This window comes from Trifolium pratense, linkage group LG4, assembly GCF_020283565.1.
Source record: "Trifolium pratense cultivar HEN17-A07 linkage group LG4, ARS_RC_1.1, whole genome shotgun sequence".
Classification (NCBI taxonomy): Eukaryota; Viridiplantae; Streptophyta; class Magnoliopsida; order Fabales; family Fabaceae; genus Trifolium; species Trifolium pratense.
Genome location: NC_060062.1, coordinates 21,606,441 through 21,624,499, shown reverse-complemented (window position 1 = coordinate 21,624,499; position 18,059 = coordinate 21,606,441). Strand labels below are relative to the sequence as shown.

Sequence of the window (18,059 nt, the reverse complement as noted above, 5' to 3'; positions counted from 1 at the left end):
ATGGAAAATATAAATTATTAAAATTTTATTATTTTGTGATTTTTTAGTTATTTATAAAATTATTTTTTTATTTAATGTAATTTATTTAAATATAAAAAATAATACTTTTTTAGTGATTTTAAAAGGGAAGCAGGGTGGAGAGTGATCTTTCACTCCCATGTTATTTTTTTTGTCAGTCGCAACTCTAACTTTTTTTATTATTTAATCATTTAAAATAATTATTGTGTTAAATTTATATATAGTTACATCGATAATTCAACTAATAAAAAATTTCCATAAAAATATTTAAAAAACAATTGGGGAAAAAGACAAATTAATTTCCTTGATTTTACGAAGTTAAATTTATGTTCCTGAACTATCATCTCAACTATTATTTACATAGGATAAAATTATATAATCATGTAAAATTTTATCTAAAGTTCGTGTAAATTAAATATTCATTCCCCGTATGTTGTAAAATAATCGTGTGAAATATTCATTCTCCGTAAATTGTCAGAAATTAGAATAAAGATCGAAATAGGAAGAACATCGAAATTGTAAATATGATTTAATATTAATTTTATAATAATTATCTGATTAGTTAAGTCTGTGTTTGTCATAAAAAATAATAATGATTATCTGATTGATAAATTATAGGACAAAATGATCTTGTTTCCATTTTTTTTTTGTAGAGTCTTGTTTCCAAACTTTAATAGTAATTAATCATATTAATAATTAATTGGGATTGATTTAATTAAATATATTTCAAAAATTAGTGGATTAATAATTAAAACTTTCCATATTTAATGTTTCAGTTGAATCAAGACATGAATATAGACATTGTTCATATAAAATAATCTGGTCAATAAATTATTTGATTTATTCTATATTTGATTTTTTTTAAGAAATTTACAATAATGTGCATGAATATCTATTTTTTGGTGGAGCACATTAATGTAAATTAACCGACAATAAATAATTAAAAAAATTCTAAATTGGAAATAACGATTTTTGCCAAATAAAGTAGATGAAGTTCAACTTTAGAATTTGATTTATAATGATAATCGTCATATTTCTAAATAATTGACTTTATAAAAATTAATATAGTACATGAATTAATGCTAATTGAAAAGGTTGTGAGAAAATGGCATCTCAACAAATGCTTATAGAGAACATCCGCATCATTTTGAGGAGGAATAAAAATTATATAAGAAGTGATGATTAATGTTTTTTCTCGTAAGATCTTGAAATTGAACCCCAAACTATAAATATTGGCTAAATTACAAAATACAATCATTAAACCTAAAACTACAAATTGTTCTATATAATAGACATAATTAAATTATTGAAATCTAGCATCGAATTTCTTGTTGCATGAAAATTATGCTTGTAATTGTTCCATCTAAAATAACGACTATGTCCTTAGGATCATGGATCAATATGGATTTAACAATATGGATTTAACGCATAAAAAATCACCTGAATCACATGAAAAAAAAAATTAGATCATGAGAAAAAAATATGAAAGAAAATACAGAAGAATAAAAGAAAGAATGAATGATGGGAGAAAGTTGGAAAAAATGTATCAGAAGAGTTGTTTATATTTATACTGAAATGTGGAATACAATATTAATTAACATTCCTTAATTTGTTATTTTGGTTCCTACCATGATATAATTAGTAACAGAGTATTAAAACAATTAAATAGAAAACGTGTAATAATTAAGGCAATTGTGAGAATGGTGGTAGTGATTGATTAATAATATAAGATCAAATTAATTAAGAAGATAAGATCGAAATCAAAATCAACCAAAATTGGATATGTAAACCTTAAGGAGTTTTAACCAAACGACACATAAGCAAATGTGGTCTTAGAAGATGCCATGTAAGATTAGAAAAAAATTGGTTGATCAAGAGAATGCCATGTATGAAAGTTTCCATGAGAAAAAACTCCTAAACATATAAATAATAGATTTTCTTTTCCAATCTTTAAGTGATTAATGATTTAACTTAAAGTAAAATAAGTTTGGGTTAAATGTATTTTCAATCTTTGTAAAATTACAAATTTTTAAGTTTAGTCCTCAAAAAAAATTATTAACTCTTAGTCCCTATTTTTATTTTAGTTTTAATTGCATATTTAGTCCCTTATATTTATTTTATGTTTCAATTTGGTCTCTTATGTTTAAAATATTTCAAGTTGGTTCCTTATGCTATTGATGTCAACATAAGTTCTTCCTTTTCATTAAATTTTGACATAATTTTTTCTAACTTTTCGCTAAATTTTGAGTTAATTTTTTCTAAAACTTCCAAATAGTACCCTTCTAAGTTGTCTGCGTACACAAATCTATTAGGAATGTAGATGATTTAAACAAAAATTTGACTAAAAGGACCATCTTGAAACTTTTTAAACATAAGAGACCAAATTGAAACATAAAATAAACACAAGCGACCAAATATGCATTTAAACCTTTATTTTGATTAATTTTTGGGACTGAAAGTATAATTTTTTGTAAAAAGTTTTCAAAATTTGTATTGTTCTGATAAACTATAATACTATGAAGGATTAAAATTACTATTAAAATTTAATATGGACTAAATTTCAAAGAACGTAATTTTGTATAGGGATTAAAAACATATTTAACCCAATAAATTTTTTGTCTTAAATATATCAAATTTTGTTTGAACCTATCTATAAATTTTGTTAACAAGTTTTGGTGTTTCAAATATTTTTCGTCAAGCCTTTTGGTCTTCAAATATTTTTCGTCACGACTTTTGGTCCTTACTTTTTAGTCAATTCATGCATGACATTCGAAATTTAGAATTTTTTGCGGTCATATTTAGTACATTATAAAAATATCTTTTGCAAAAACTTAATTTTTTTTAACAAGTAATGAATTAAATATGAATTTTTAAGTTTTTGTCACTTAACAAATCATATTTAATTCTTCTTTTTAACAAATAATCTAAATTTTTAAGGGAGAAAGTTTTACAATATCAAAGAAATTATATCAAAATAGCAAAAGAAGTTTGTAGAAAAAGATAACATATGACGATCAAAAAAATTATACGGGAGAGGATGTTTCTTTTCAAGGGTCATACCACACATAATTGTTGATCTCCATAATTGCTTCTAATTTAATAATTTGATAGTTTGCTTGAAATAATGTTGATCTCCATTATTTTACAACTTAGTTAGATTTGTTATTAGGTTTTATACTTCCCTTCTCAATATGTATCTTTTTTGCAAAATTTTAAATTTTTTTAACGAGAGATAAATTAAATATGAAGTTTTTTTTTAATCTTTTTCCACATATAAATTCATAAATAATTCATCTTATATTAAAAAAAATTAAATTTTTTTCAGAGATGTTCTTAGAATAATATTATAAACATGGATACAAAAAATCGTTCAAAAATGTAAAAGTATACAAGAGTTTGATTAAAAGTAAGGACCAAAACGAATCATTGAATTAGGAGAACATGAATTTCGATTTCTGAGAGTAACATTTTTGAATAAAATATTATTTATATCACGGTCGAACTCTAAATTACCAAATTTCTTCTCCTAAAAACGGAGATTAAGAACAAAAAAATTGCCATCAATCTATTAACTTATTAAACATTTTTTTTTAATCCATAAACCATATGATTATGATCTTCATAACTAGACTATTTTGAAATAAAAATATTATTTACAAATTCATAAATTTATAATTTCTATAAAAAATAATAATCATATACTTGTAAAAAAAATTATAATATCTATGCATTGCCCCGTGCACGGGTAGAAGTTCTAGTTTTCTTTAGAGATAATATATATAAATATCGTTTTTTTAACTTTGACATTTTCACCAAACATAGTTCTACACTTCTACTCTACTTACTTCAATTGGCTATCTCCTTGTAACATGAGTTTGGTCTTATGGACCAAAATATATAATTGCTGCATAACATTACTACGGTAGTTTTTACAAAGGATTATATATTAATGATGCATACAATATTCGAATTCTACCCCATTATTTTAACAACATAAGGTTACTAAGCAAGCTTCTCACAATCAATCACTTGAATGTCTGCATGTAATTCAACTTTTTGCTAATCTTCTTCTACTATGAGTTAACTATAAACCATCATATATATATATATACACATACTCCCCAGTCCCCACAATCCAGCTTCTCATAATCCATTCACTTTGTGGTCCTCTAAACAAACCACCACTCCTCTTGTCCCACTTTTTGGTTTTATCCCACAGTTTTTTTTTTCATATACAAAGCCATAATTACTTCCATAATTTTTTTTGAAACAGTTAAAGTTAGTAATTAATTATTAATATTAGTTTTTCACCTCGTTGGGATTTGAACCCTAAACTTTTACTTCTTAACTCATGTGTTTTTTAAATGGCTAAAATAACGGTATAATAATCATAAAAATAAAATAAACATATAATAGGAAAATAAGATAAAAAATATACTTTGTAAATTTGGTATTAATATTCTAAAAAAACTCTTAAAAAAACAAAAGAAGTATTAATTTAAAATTATAGTTGCAAAATGTTATATTTTGGGAGCATGTTATATTATAGTTGCAAAATGTTATATTATGGGAGTCGGTTGATCTAGGCGTTGTTTTAGTTTATTTTTCTGTCTTGTGATGTGATCGTATATGTTTTAGTTGCGTTATTAATAAAATTTAGCCGTTAAAAAAAAGTGAATAATGTCGAGTATTTTAAATTACTATTTTTTAGCTTTTTCGAGATCTCATTTAATCTAACCTACTATTAATAATTTAACAAAGCCATCACACTTAAGTACCTTCCCACCCGTAGACCACTTTAAAGAAAAAACAACTTTTCATTGAATCTTCTGGTTCTTGCCACAACTCACTAACACTTTCCAACAAAACATGAACTTTTAAATAAAAAAATAAATAAAATAAGGTTCATGCTAATCAGTGTCCCGAGGTAAATGTTAAAGAAACCAAAAAAAGAAAATTTTGAATAGAAGATAAAACTTTTTAGATTTTTGAATAGTTGACTGCACGAGCTTCAATGCCAAATTATTATTTTTCTTCTTTAATTAGTGCCTCGAAACACTATTTAATATTTTCTATAAAATAATTGATCCTCTAAAATAAACAAAGTAACAATCAAATAAAATAACTTTACGTAAAATAAATAAATAAATAAAATAAATGTTAAAGAATACTCCAACTTTTTATAATTTTGTTTTTAAAAGTTCAAAATGATTTTACCATATTTAGTTCAACAAATTTCAAGATAAAATCTGCAAATTAACATATTTAATCATTGTCCAGTGCATCGTTAAGCATTTTTTTCCATAAAAACAAAATAACTAAAAAAACAAAAAAATAGCAACGAAGCTGGGTCCGATGGCAGCGTAGCACACATTCGCTGTCCCAAACACGTTCTTCTCACTATAACCATTCATTTTCCATTCATTCTCAATTCTCTCTCTCTCCCTCTGTCTCTCATCATTTCTTTCTCTCTCTAAAACAATGGATCTCCATCGCCGGCCGCCGCCGCCAACCACCCCCAACGGCGCCGTTGCGACAACAAACCACCATTCCCGCCGCCTCAAATCCCCTTCCCCTTCACCAAAAGCTTCCGACGCTCTCCCTCTCCCTCTCTACCTCACCAACACAATCTTCTTCACGCTTTTCTTCTCCGTCGCGTATTATCTTCTCCACCGTTGGCGTGACAAGATCCGTAGCTCCACTCCTCTTCACGTCGTCACTCTCTCCGAAATCGCCGCCATTGTTTCCCTCATAGCTTCTTTCATCTACCTCCTCGGTTTCTTCGGTATCGATTTCGTTCAATCGTTTATCTCACGCGCCAATCACGACGGTTGGGATCTCGATGACACAATCACCACAAACCAAACCACCAATTTCTCCGTCGCAAGTCCCGTCGCGGGTTCAGATCAGTCTCTTCCTAAACTCACCGCACCGAAACCCTCATTTTGCTCAGAAGAAGACAACGAAATCGTGAATTCCGTCGTGGAAGGTGAAATACCTTCCTACTCGCTTGAATCGCGGCTTGGAGATTGTTTCCGAGCCGCGGCAATTCGACGTGAGGCTTTACAGCGAACTTCAGGGAGATCATTAGATGGTTTACCGTTAGAAGGATTTGATTATGAAACAATTTTAGGGCAGTGTTGTGAAATGCCGGTAGGGTATATACAGATTCCGGTAGGGGTGGCGGGACCGTTGTTGTTAGATGGATTTGAATATACAGTTCCTATGGCAACTACTGAAGGGTGTTTGGTTGCTAGTACTAATAGAGGGTGTAAAGCTATATATGCTTCTGGTGGTGCTGAAAGTGTTGTTTTGAGAGATGCTATGTCTAGAGCACCTGTTGTTAGGTTTTCTACTGCTAAAAGAGCTTCTCAGTTGAAGTTCTTCTTGGAGGATCCTCTTAATGCTGATACTTTGGCTGTTGTTTTCAATAGGTTTGCTTCTTTTACTTTATTTATCATTTGAATTTGAATGTTTTTTGTATTTGGTGAAAAGAAATTAGGTTTGTTTGGATAAATTACTTAATTAAGTGCTTATATAAGTGTTTTTGCATAAGCTATTTCTATAAAAAAAAATTTAAAAAAGTTAAGCTGTTTTCATAAGCTAGTTTAGACTTTAGAGTAGTAAACTGAAAATATTTTATGGACATGTCATAAGTTGTTTTCATAAGCTCTTTCAAACGGTTTCATGAAGTGTTTATGTCGTATGTCGGTTTCATAAGCTTTGTTGTGTTGTATTGTCGTGTCAGTCATAGCTTATTTCCATAAGCTTTTCCAAAGAGTTTCAGAAGTGTTTTATGTCGGTAGATTAGCTCAAATAAAGAAATTCAAAGAGAACTTTATTGGCATGTGAAAGGTGTGTGGTATAGGTTTGTTGTGTTGTGCTGTCATGTCAATGATGAAAATCTTCCACGTGGGAGACAATCCATGTTTGTAATAGTGAAGTGAAATTATTGGTATTTGAAAGGTACTAGTATGGCTTATTTTCTAAACAGATATGTAGTGACAATTGCTTCAAAACAAAAAAAAGATATGAAGTGACAATCAATGTTTTAAAATTTTTGTCGCGTAGCGATATATTGTGAAGAATTGTGGTTCAATATGCAACTTCAACTGTGACCGCACTATGGAGATATTAAAAACACGCGGAAATATGAAAACATCGTTTTAAATCGTTATCGCGACTTTGGGATACAAATCCCTTAAAGGCGGGGTTCTATTTCCAACGTTGTGATATATTGCAAAGAACCTTAGTCAAATATGAAACCTAAATTACAAACGCAACAAGGAGACATTAACAATTTTGATGTCATAAGTTTGCAGACATTGACAATAATAGGTGTAGATGTGATGAATTTGATTATTCACTAATTTAATTCATCTCATTGATTTGCTTTTTTATTAATTTATTTCATTTAACCAGAGATTGATGTGGATGTGGATGTCGATGTGTTTTTTATGTTAGATTTTAATGTTCAGATTTATTATATGTTTTTGAAAGTTTGAGTGAAGAAAATGAGGGATATAGTATACAGGATTGGAATGTGAATATGACTTGTGGGTTTACTTTATACAATTTTTTTTGTTGAGTTTGGTGGTTGTCTGCTGTGGTTTCAGGTCAAGTAGATTTGCCAGGCTTCAAGGTATTCAGTGTGCTATGGCTGGAAAGAATCTTTATATGAGATTTACCTGCAGTACAGGTGATGCCATGGGGATGAACATGGTCTCCAAAGGGGTGCAGAACGTTCTTGATTTCCTTCAAAATGATTTCCCTGACATGGATGTCATTGGCATTTCTGGTAATTTCCGTGGCCTTTTAGATGGGATTTCCATTTTCCTTCTTTAGTAAGATTGAACGGTGTCACCAATACTATTTGTTTTGCTTGTCCTATCACATGCTGTCTCTTTCATGAAAAATAGAAAGTGGTCCAATTACATCATTTGTACTTGTTTATTTCATGAAAGTGGTCCAATTACATTATTATTATTATTATTATTTTTTTATAAGCCAATTACATAATTTATACTTTGTTTCTTTCATGAAAGTGGCGCAATTGTATTGTCTTGTTTTTTTTTTTTCATTTTCATCCTTGACTTTTATCCTTCTTTTATTGTTGAAAAATGCTATTTGTTACGAACGACACTTTAACGAAAGCGAGGAATGTAAGTATAGTGGTAATAACATATATATATGCACTACCCTCTTGTATCTGTCAAATACCATTTAAAATTTTGCTGACTTTATAAAATAGAACATTTCTTTCGTCGTTTGACTTTTCGTAAGAAATAGCGGTGCTGTTTATTGTTATACACTGGTGTTATATGATTTGAACAGTAGATGTGTGCCATACATTCACTACATCGGTGTTTTTGTTAAATTTCACTTATACATATTAAATTGTCAAGTTGAATAGTTATCCAAGCTTGATCTGTTTGTTCCATCTGCTTTTTGAGAAAAGGTTTAATGTAAATTATATATACTCGGTTTAATATTATTTGTAAGAGCATGGTGCGAAAATTGAACTTTGGTACCACCCTCGAATTCTCCATCTCTTTATTTATATTTCTGTTTTAATCAGATTCCTTTGTGTGATATCAGTTATTTCTTTTGTCATGTCAAATCCAGTTTGGTAGTTTGCCTCACAGTTAACTTGCATCTTTTGAATGCATCACTATCTTAATCTCCTTATTTGGTTATTTGATGTCTACAATCTCTGCATGCCAAAAATCATTTTGATGGGAACACTCGACTAATAATGTGATGCTTGTTTTTACCGACTTGATTGTTTAGGAAATTATTGTTCGGACAAGAAACCTGCTGCAGTTAATTGGATTGAGGGACGTGGTAAATCAGTTGTTTGTGAAGCAATTATCAAAGAAGAAGTGGTGAAGAAGGTATTGAAGACCAGTGTTTCTGCTCTGGTGGAGCTCAACATGCTCAAAAACCTTGCTGGTTCTGCTATTGCGGGCACTCTTGGTGGATTCAATGCCCATGCTAGCAACATTGTTTCTGCCATTTTTATAGCCACGGGTCAAGATCCAGCTCAAAATGTTGAAAGTTCCCATTGCATAACAATGATGGAGGCTGTAAATGATGGGAGAGACCTACATATCTCAGTGACCATGCCTTCCATTGAGGTGATTTTGCATCCCTAGATTTTATTTTTATCTTAAAATTTCCAATTTAATAGCTCTGGGCCTAACATTTTATGTTTTCTTGATCTCCCAGGTTGGTACAGTAGGGGGTGGGACTCAACTTGCATCTCAATCTGCTTGCTTGAATATGCTTGGTGTAAAGGGTGCAAGCAAGGATTCACCAGGATCAAACTCGAGACTCCTGGCAACCATTGTTGCTGGATCTGTTTTAGCAGGCGAGCTATCTCTGATGTCTGCCATTGCTGCAGGGCAACTCGTCAACAGCCACATGAAGTACAACAGATCATGCAAAGATGTAACCAAACTATCATCTCGAGGGTGAGGATATGGTTGCAGTCATTGTTTAAGGTGTCGAAAATAATAAACAGTAGGGTCTTTCAGCGCAGAAACCGGAATTTAGTGAAGAAAAATAGAAGACATTGAATTTGATAGTTGGGACCCATATCTGGTTCTGAGTTGCTATGTGTAATGTTTTGTTATTCGGCTGAGAGTAGAGTACTACCTTTTTTGGTTGTCCTCACTGGATCCCTCCTCTCAGCCGAGCCATTGGCTGGGTGTTAACATTCGCCTTCTCCTTAACAAAGACATTAAAGTGTTGTATTATAATTCTTTTTCTGATATATATGTTTAGTATATATAATATTATGTATCATTGTCTCTGATACATTTGTTCTATGTAATTAGGGACCAGTTAGTTAGTTAGCCGTGTGGTTTGATGAATTTCCTTCTTTTCTATTGAAATGAATTTGGCCATGTCTTTCCTAGTTCCTATGATTTCTTATTCAGTAAGTGTGGATGTTGATGTGATTATTCTTCTGTTTTCTTTTTCATTTACTGTTTCAACCTTTTAAAGTGACGTATTTCATTGGCACATTGTTACTTCTGTTCAAGCATAAAAATAATTATTTAATCATCCAGAGTCCTCTTGGATTGTAATTAGTAATTACTAATTAGGATGAGTCATATACAACAGATGATTGATAACAAATCAACAATAAACTTGACAAAGAATCTAGTGGCACATGGAAGGAGTAAATATTTGAGACAAAATGTTTCATTTCTTAAAGGTGTCAAGAGAACAAAGGATTCTTAAACTTGAAAGCAAGTCAGAGAAGCCACTAACTAAATCTTTGAAGGCTAGAAGATTGAAATTTCTAAGTGAGAGTTTTGGAGTTATATCCTTGCGAAGTTTGAATCAAGGAGTGTGTTGAAAGTGTGTGATTTAAATAAAAGTGATGTACTTAACCAAATTGAGCTAATGGTTAAGGAGCAGGAGGTCCAGGGTTCAAGTCCTGACAAAGGAGAAAAAACTAATAACTAACATTGCTTATAAAATAAAAGTGATGTACTTGGAGTCATAGCCAAATAACTCCCTATGCAAGTGTTCAAGAAAGTGCATCATTCACCGCAATTTTTCTACCACGCTATTTGTACTGTGACTTACATATTGTTAGTGCTTGCTCCAACACAAAATATTAATAATTATCCAATTTTTTCCATAATATATATTTTTTGATGAATTTATATGATATTAAGTTATGACTAATGACTACTTACAAGTATTATTGCGGAGCCGTCTTAACTTTTTTTTACGGAGATAACCTTCACATTCTCTCTAAGATTCTCTCCTTCTTCCATCAGAAATGCGTGCTTTCAGACTGTTCTTTTATCCAAAATTACCCCGTGCAATGTATCTTTCCCTTTCCTTTAATTTAAATAAGTGGTTTTCACATAGATCACGTTTCTCTCTGACAATTTTTTCTTCGTCATTTCACTGTCTTAGTGTGGCGATTGATTTTTCATCAAATACGTCTTGTTTAGGTGTTTGTTTAGTGTGTCTATTTTTTTCGTTAACAACAAAGTAGCAAATTATATTTATCTTTGTGTACATCAGCAGATTTAGTACAAAATGGGCTTAATGGGCCTTGAGCCCAAAACAATGAAAATGAAGGTTCGGTTCAAAATAGACACAGATACAGTGAAAACATTCTCACTCACACTGCGAAAGAGAAGGAGCCAGAAAACCGCTTCTTCTAGAACCATACAAAACTCTTCAAAACTTAAACCCTAAATCTCTCTTTTCTCTCTTCATCCATCATCATCACCTTCAACCATGTCTTCTATGCTGGTACGTTTTTTCTCTCTCTCTCTCTCTCTCTCTCTCTCTCTCTCTCTCTCTCCCTCTATTTCCTTAAGTTTAACCTAACTAACTCATTTCTGAAAATGCGGTTATGGAAAACAGCAACCACAGATCATACTGTTGAAAGAAGGTACAGATACATCGCAAGGTAAACCACAACTTGTAAGCAACATCAATGCTTGCACTGCCGTCGCCGATGTCGTCCGAACCACCCTAGGTCCTCGCGGTATGGACAAACTCATCCATGACGATAAAGGTTCAGTCACCATTTCTAACGACGGCGCCACTATCATGAAGCTTCTCGATATCGTTCACCCCGCCGCTAAAATCCTCGTCGATATTGCTAAGTCTCAGGACTCTGAGGTAACTGACTAACTAACTTCATAACTAACTCCGATCTCATCATTTTCTACTTAAAATGCATTTATAGCTAATCTTTATATATTTATTTGTTTATTTATTGGACTATGTGCTTAGATCGGTTTTCTGAAACTTGATTGTTCAGATGCTTGAAATTGTGGAATTAAGATTGTGATTTTGTAATAACAACTTAAATGAGCAGTTATAGGTTATTAGCATAAGTGCTTATCATATTAGTGTTGATGTATACGTAATTTATTTCTATAATAAAAGATGAAGTGAACTTAATCTGTTTCATATATAAGCTATAAGCTGTTATGATACGCTACAGAGAATTTATAGAAATAAGCTGAAAACTACTTATTGACATGACATAAGCTGTTTTTGTAAGGTGTTTTCATAAGCTATCATAATGAATTTATAGAAAATGAAGTGAACTCACTGTTTCATATAAGTTATATAAGGTGTTTTCATTAGCTACTATAATGAAGTTATGGGAATAAGTTGAAACTACTTATGAATAGTTCATAAGCTGATTCCTGTTTCTGTAAGCTCTCAAACTGTTTCACTAGTGCTTATGCCAATAGATAAGATAGTTTAAGTCAATTCAATTAAGCCCTAAGGGTTTGTTTTTAAGTAAACTATTGTATTGTTATTGTTTCGTTCAGATGCTTGAAATTGTGGGATTAAGGACGAGTTTTTTGATAGACAACTTATGATAATCACTTATAAGTTCTTTTCATATTAGTGTTTATGTACAAGTTATTTATTTCTATCACAAAAGATAAAGTAATCTCAAATTGTTTTGTATAAGCTATAAGCTGTTATGATAAGCTACATTTGAGAACTTATAGAAATAAGCTGAAAACTACTTATTGACATGTGATAAACCGTTTATGTAAGATCTTGCAAACAGTTTCACCAGTGCTTATGTTATTACTAGATAAACTTAAATAAGCAAATCCGAACATGCCCTACGTGCTAGTTTGTTTTTAACTAAACTATCGTATTGTTATTGGTGTTGTGAAGGTTGGCGATGGAACTACCACTGTCGTATTGCTTGCAGCTGAGTTCTTAAGAGAAGCTAAGCCTTTCATTGAAGACGGTGTTCACTCTCAAAATTTAATAAGGAGCTATAGGACTGCATGCTCCTTGGTACACACTTATATCTCAAGTTCTTAATTGATTTACTTTCTTTTTTACTCCAATATTAAATTCCATCAGTAAAGGTCTGTTTCTGACTTGTTGCATTTTTTTTCTTTTTCGTGTATCTTAATTTATACAGGCAATTGAGAAGATTAAAGAGCTAGCTGTTAGCATTGAGGGAAAAAGTATTGAAGAGAAGAAAACTTTGCTCGGAAAGTGTGCTGCTACAACACTTTCTTCAAAGCTTATAGGTGGTGAAAAGGAGTTCTTTGCATCTATGGTTGTGGATGCCGTAATTGCAATTGGGACTGATGATAGGTTGAACATGATTGGAATAAAGAAGGTAAGCTCTGTTGCTTATTTTACAACCTTGTCTCCAAATGATGTATTCTATCCTTTATAATGGTAATGAATTTATTGGGAGAATGAGTGCAAAGTAAAGAATGATCAATGTACTCTTAAACAAAACACACACTAATTTCCTATCAGCATGTTAAGGCTCTCCAATCACTTTGCATAAATGTGTGTGCACTAAAGTAATTGAAGTTAGAGTTAGAGATTGCAAAATGTGAGATTGAGCTTCTGCATGTATTTAAAGTTGAGGAATACTAATGGAGTCGAACAAATCTTTTCTATATATCTGGTTGTTAAAAACATAATTAGTGTTAGGTTATCTAGAAACTTTGTGAAGCAGTCTATTCACGGAATGAAAGAGAATTGATTTTTATATCTTCTCTTTCTGATTTCTTTACCTGGGGTTTATTGCAATACATATCATTTTATCGAATGCAAGTTGCATTTGAGGACTTGTAAAGCTTGTCTGAGTGTATAGTGCCATGCCTTATAATTGTTTTTGGAATAAATCCTCACTCATTGGGCCTGTATTATACCGTTTGTTCCCATTTCTTGATGTCGACAAAATCATTTTGAGAACATTTTAACACTCCAATTCAATTTCCCAATCCATTACTATTTTGGCATTTTTCCTAATTTGTTTCAATAGCCCAATTCCTTACTAATTTGTTTCCCAATTGAACACTCTGTATTATACTTATACTTGCGGTTCTAAGTTCTCACGTTACCTAAGATCAAACTAAGTTTTAGACTTTCAGTGAATTTTCTTGTCATTTAGAACAATTTTTATTTGCCATAAGAGTGAAACAACATTGCCAGTCCTTGATTTCTTTAAGTACTTTGTTTTGTGTGGAAATGGTACGGTATTGTAAAGATTACGATTATGTTTCATTCTACAGGTTCCTGGTGGTAACATGCGCGACTCATTTCTTGTCAACGGTGTTGCCTTCAAGAAGACATTTTCATATGCTGGATTTGAGCAGCAGCCTAAGAAGTTTCTCAATCCAAAAATACTATTACTTAATGTTGAGTTGGAGCTAAAATCTGAGAAAGAAAATGCTGAAATAAGGTGCAGATATTTAGACTTTGTTTGTTTTGTGTTTGTTGATATTGAGGTTCTATTAAAGGGTTGCTTAGTGATGTAACTTCCTTCTCTTTCTTGTGTTCTCTACAGATTATCAGATCCTTCACAGTATCAATCGATTGTTGATGCAGAATGGAATATTATTTATGACAAACTGGATAAATGTGTCCAAAGTGGTGCCAAAGTTGTTCTGTCACGTCTGGCTATTGGTGATTTGGCTACTCAGGTTTTAATTCTCATTATTTATAATATAGCTATTTATCCATATTATTGCATGCCACTCAGCTGTCCACAATATCTGAACCTTTTTAATGAGTAACATTTCAAAATTTGCTGCGTGCTATCCTGTTCTTAACATTGGTGTGGGGCATTATATGTATTGCATCATGGTGATATACTTGCTTACATGTATAATAATATAACTACAAGCATCTAATTTTATCATTAATTACTTTTTGCATTTTATTTTGTGTTAGCTCTTGTTTTAACATTATAAGTGTATGTTGACATCCTTATAAACTGTTCATGATAATGCTAGAAAGTCAATCTTTTGTTGAACTTCTTATAAACTTCCCTGTATATAGATAAATATAGATAGTTTTATTTTAATAACTTTCCCTTGAAACAGTATTTTGCAGATAGAGACATTTTCTGTGCTGGTCGTGTAGCAGAAGAAGATCTAAAAAGAGTTGCGGCTGCTACTGGGGGAACTGTACAAACATCTGTCAATAACATTATTGACGAGGTTGTGTATTAATTTTGGGATTCTGCATGCTTTGCACATTTTGTAATTTTATGTATTGTATCTGAAATTCTTTTTTATTTATTTGCTTGAAGGTTCTTGGAACTTGTGAGATTTTTGAGGAAAAGCAAGTAGGAAATGAGAGGTTCAACATATTCAATGGATGTCCATCTGGCCAAACAGCCACTATAGTTCTTCGTGGTGGAGCTGATCAGGTCTGTTACATGTGGTGCAATAAGTGTTAATGTAACATGTAAATCCAACACATTATAGGATCTGCCGATATGGATATTTAATTTTTTCTATTTTTCACAGTTCATAGAGGAAGCAGAGCGAAGTTTGCATGATGCAATCATGATTGTCAGAAGGGCTATGAAGAATTCAACTGTAGTCGCCGGTGGAGGTGCTATAGACGTATGTCTCCACTCAAAACTGTGCTGTAAATCTCATTGGATTATAATAGTGACTGCTAAAAATTAAAACGTGGTCATTGTTGACAGATGGAAATAAGCCGGTACCTAAGGCAACATGCACGCACAATAGCTGGAAAGTCTCAGCTTTTCATCAACTCCTATGCAAAAGCTCTTGAGGTAAGTGTTAGAAAATTAAAGACGGTCTATAACAGTATGTGTCCTAATATTCTACTATGTTATTTAGTCATATAGCTTTGAATGTAATGGAATGCATCAGTGTTGTGAAATAGTTGTTATATCATTTTAGCAAAATGAAATTTGTACAAATCACTTTTCCATGATCTGCAGTTGACAACACTATATGCTTTATTATTGCATTATTGTGGAGGAAAGGGGTGGGAGAAAAACTGCTCATTTTGTGTGTGCAAATTATCTTGTTGCTGATCAGCCCAAAATTTGCTGTACATAATGTCTAGTCAATTTGCATATTGTATCCATTCATTGGATCTGGGCTTTGATTTCTGTCCATACTATCAGAGTCTGGTGTGGTGAGCATAGGAATATCAAACACAGTAGCTTTGCAATATATAATTTTCACCTGTAGATCACAGCTCATCTTTAAATCTGGCAGTAGCTTTGCAATATATAATTTTCACCTGTAGATCACAACTCATCTTTAAATCATTTTGCTAAGTATTTAGTTTAACATTCATAGTAGCTCAATTGTAATTTGATGCAAACGAATGTTGTGTTATTGCAGGTTATTCCTCGCCAATTATGTGACAATGCTGGATTTGATGCAACTGATGTGCTGAACAAACTAAGACAGAAACATGCGCTTCCTTCTGGTTGGTTGACATTCATTTTAATAAAATATTCACTTGTTAAATAGGATGCTAAGCTGAACAGTTATAGTAAACATAATTAAAAAACAGTTACACTAAAATTAATCTGCTTGTGAGCTGAACATGCTGAGCATTAGATTCTTGGGTTTGATTCAATAATCAGACATGTTCAAATATATTTATTCATAATACAAGGAGTACTAAGCCAGAGTGCAAGACAATTGTTTTGGAGTATTTGTTCAGAATACATTAACTACAATGAAACATGTGAGTGAGAATATGTTGGTTAAATTAAGCATTGCATTTATTTCCTCTTAACCATTGCTTCACTCCATCAGTGTAGAAAATGTATTCGATCAAATCAATTTTTACATAGTTAGGCTTCAGTAGATTACAAACTATTTAATTCAATCAAATTCCTGCTTAGAAGCAAACTATATTATGTAATCAGGATTTAGTTTGTGCTGTTGTATTTAGTACTCCCTCTGGTCCTATATTATTATATAAGTTAAAGTTTACTTTTTAGATTCATTGTAAAGTTGATTTATCTAGACAACATTGTAGTCTAGATACATCAACTTTACAATGACTCTAAAAAGTAAACTTTTTCTTATATATAGGACCGGAGGGAGTATTTTTCTTTGCAAGTTATTGTTTTAATGTCCTTTGCACTTGGGTTGCTTCAAGTATGTAGAGGTGAATATTAGTCTAACCCGTAGATACTCTCTGGCCTTCGATTCATGTGTTTCTGTGTGTTGGGGTGCACCTGCTGTAGTATCTGTAAATGTATTTTCTATATAGTAAACTTCTCAGAGTTCTTCTGATGGGTCTGAATTTAATCTTATTATTCCTGCTTGTTTAAGGTGAGGGGGCACCATATGGGGTCGACATAGCCACTGGTGGAATTGCTGATTCATTTGCCAACTTTGTCTGGGAGCCTGCAGTTGTAAAGGTATTTTCCCGCACTCAAATATATGGTTTTGCATTCCAATTCTAATGTTTTATGTGGATGGTGTCTAAGTAAGTTCATAAATTTGCAGATTAATGCTATAAATGCTGCCACAGAGGCAGCTTGCCTTGTCTTAAGTGTGGATGAAACAGTTAAAAATCCCAAGGTAAAATATCTTACCATTTCTATCATTTTATATTCACCGATGTTGTGTTGATTTTGTTCTAGCTTCTACGAAGATGTTAATTCCACTAATGAATAATGCTAGCAACTTCATTTGTGGATCTGATTTTGATTTGTTTTATTTGTTTATTTATTAAATGTATTTAGTCTGAGAGTGCACAAGGAGAGGCTGCTGCAAGTGCCATGGGAGGCAGAGGTCGCGGAGGCGGTTTCCGTGGTCGTGGACGAGGAATGCGTAGATGATGAGACATGTATTCTAATTGGTCAGCATTAGTCTCATGCATTGAATGTCTGTAATATGCGCAATGCCACTGCATGAATGTTTCTGCTACTGGTGGTTGCTAGAAGCATGCCATATTTTATTGACTTACAGATGATGATATGAAATGATGGTAATACGGGGATTCTGGGAGCATTATCTAATCAACCTAGGTTTTGATGGTAGCAATTTTCAGGCATTGTCTTTTTGACATTTGTTCAGTTTATACGTTGGAGGGGTTGAATTTATTATTAGATGGTTGTTGTTGGGGACTTCGATTTTGTGTGAAATTTTGCTTAACCTTGTTCCCCTCACTAAACTATTTTTGTTACCAAGTATTTATATATGCATCTTATTTCATCTGTAGCTTTATGCATCAATGTTTAGGAAGGTTTTAAGAACACCGCATAC

The 18,059-nt window shown here is 32.0% G+C and overlaps 2 protein-coding genes across 2 annotated transcripts; both read left to right on the top strand.

Annotated features, from left to right (window-relative positions):
• Positions 1 to 5,297: 5,297 nt before the first annotated feature.
• On the top strand, positions 5,298 to 9,937 carry LOC123921307 (3-hydroxy-3-methylglutaryl-coenzyme A reductase 1). The gene is made up of 4 exons (XM_045973797.1): positions 5,298 to 6,452; positions 7,635 to 7,816; positions 8,809 to 9,155; positions 9,247 to 9,937. Exons 1-4 carry the CDS (start codon positions 5,500 to 5,502, stop codon positions 9,493 to 9,495), a joined length of 1,731 nt encoding a protein of 576 aa, XP_045829753.1. The 5' UTR covers positions 5,298 to 5,499; the 3' UTR covers positions 9,496 to 9,937.
• A 1,201-nt stretch (positions 9,938 to 11,138) lies between these two features.
• On the top strand, positions 11,139 to 18,014 carry LOC123920517 (T-complex protein 1 subunit eta). The gene is made up of 14 exons (XM_045972779.1): positions 11,139 to 11,301; positions 11,416 to 11,676; positions 12,703 to 12,828; positions 12,959 to 13,162; positions 14,073 to 14,242; positions 14,348 to 14,483; positions 14,886 to 15,002; positions 15,095 to 15,214; positions 15,315 to 15,413; positions 15,500 to 15,589; positions 16,173 to 16,260; positions 17,121 to 17,209; positions 17,298 to 17,372; positions 17,537 to 18,014. Exons 1-14 carry the CDS (start codon positions 11,287 to 11,289, stop codon positions 17,630 to 17,632), a joined length of 1,686 nt encoding a protein of 561 aa, XP_045828735.1. The 5' UTR covers positions 11,139 to 11,286; the 3' UTR covers positions 17,633 to 18,014.
• Positions 18,015 to 18,059: the final 45 nt, after the last annotated feature.

Bases quoted from the DNA above. Each gene is read 5' to 3' on its own strand.
- LOC123921307 (XM_045973797.1), top strand. From the start codon at position 5,500: ATGGATCTCCATCGCCGGCCGCCGCCGCCAACCACCCCCAACGGCGCC. The intron at 7,817-8,808 runs GTAATTTCCGTG...TTGATTGTTTAG, and splicing joins GGATGTCATTGGCATTTCTG to GAAATTATTGTTCGGACAAG. The intron at 9,156-9,246 runs GTGATTTTGCAT...TTGATCTCCCAG, and splicing joins TGACCATGCCTTCCATTGAG to GTTGGTACAGTAGGGGGTGG.
- LOC123920517 (XM_045972779.1), top strand. The intron at 17,210-17,297 runs GTATTTTCCCGC...ATAAATTTGCAG, and splicing joins GGGAGCCTGCAGTTGTAAAG to ATTAATGCTATAAATGCTGC. The intron at 17,373-17,536 runs GTAAAATATCTT...AAATGTATTTAG, and splicing joins AAACAGTTAAAAATCCCAAG to TCTGAGAGTGCACAAGGAGA.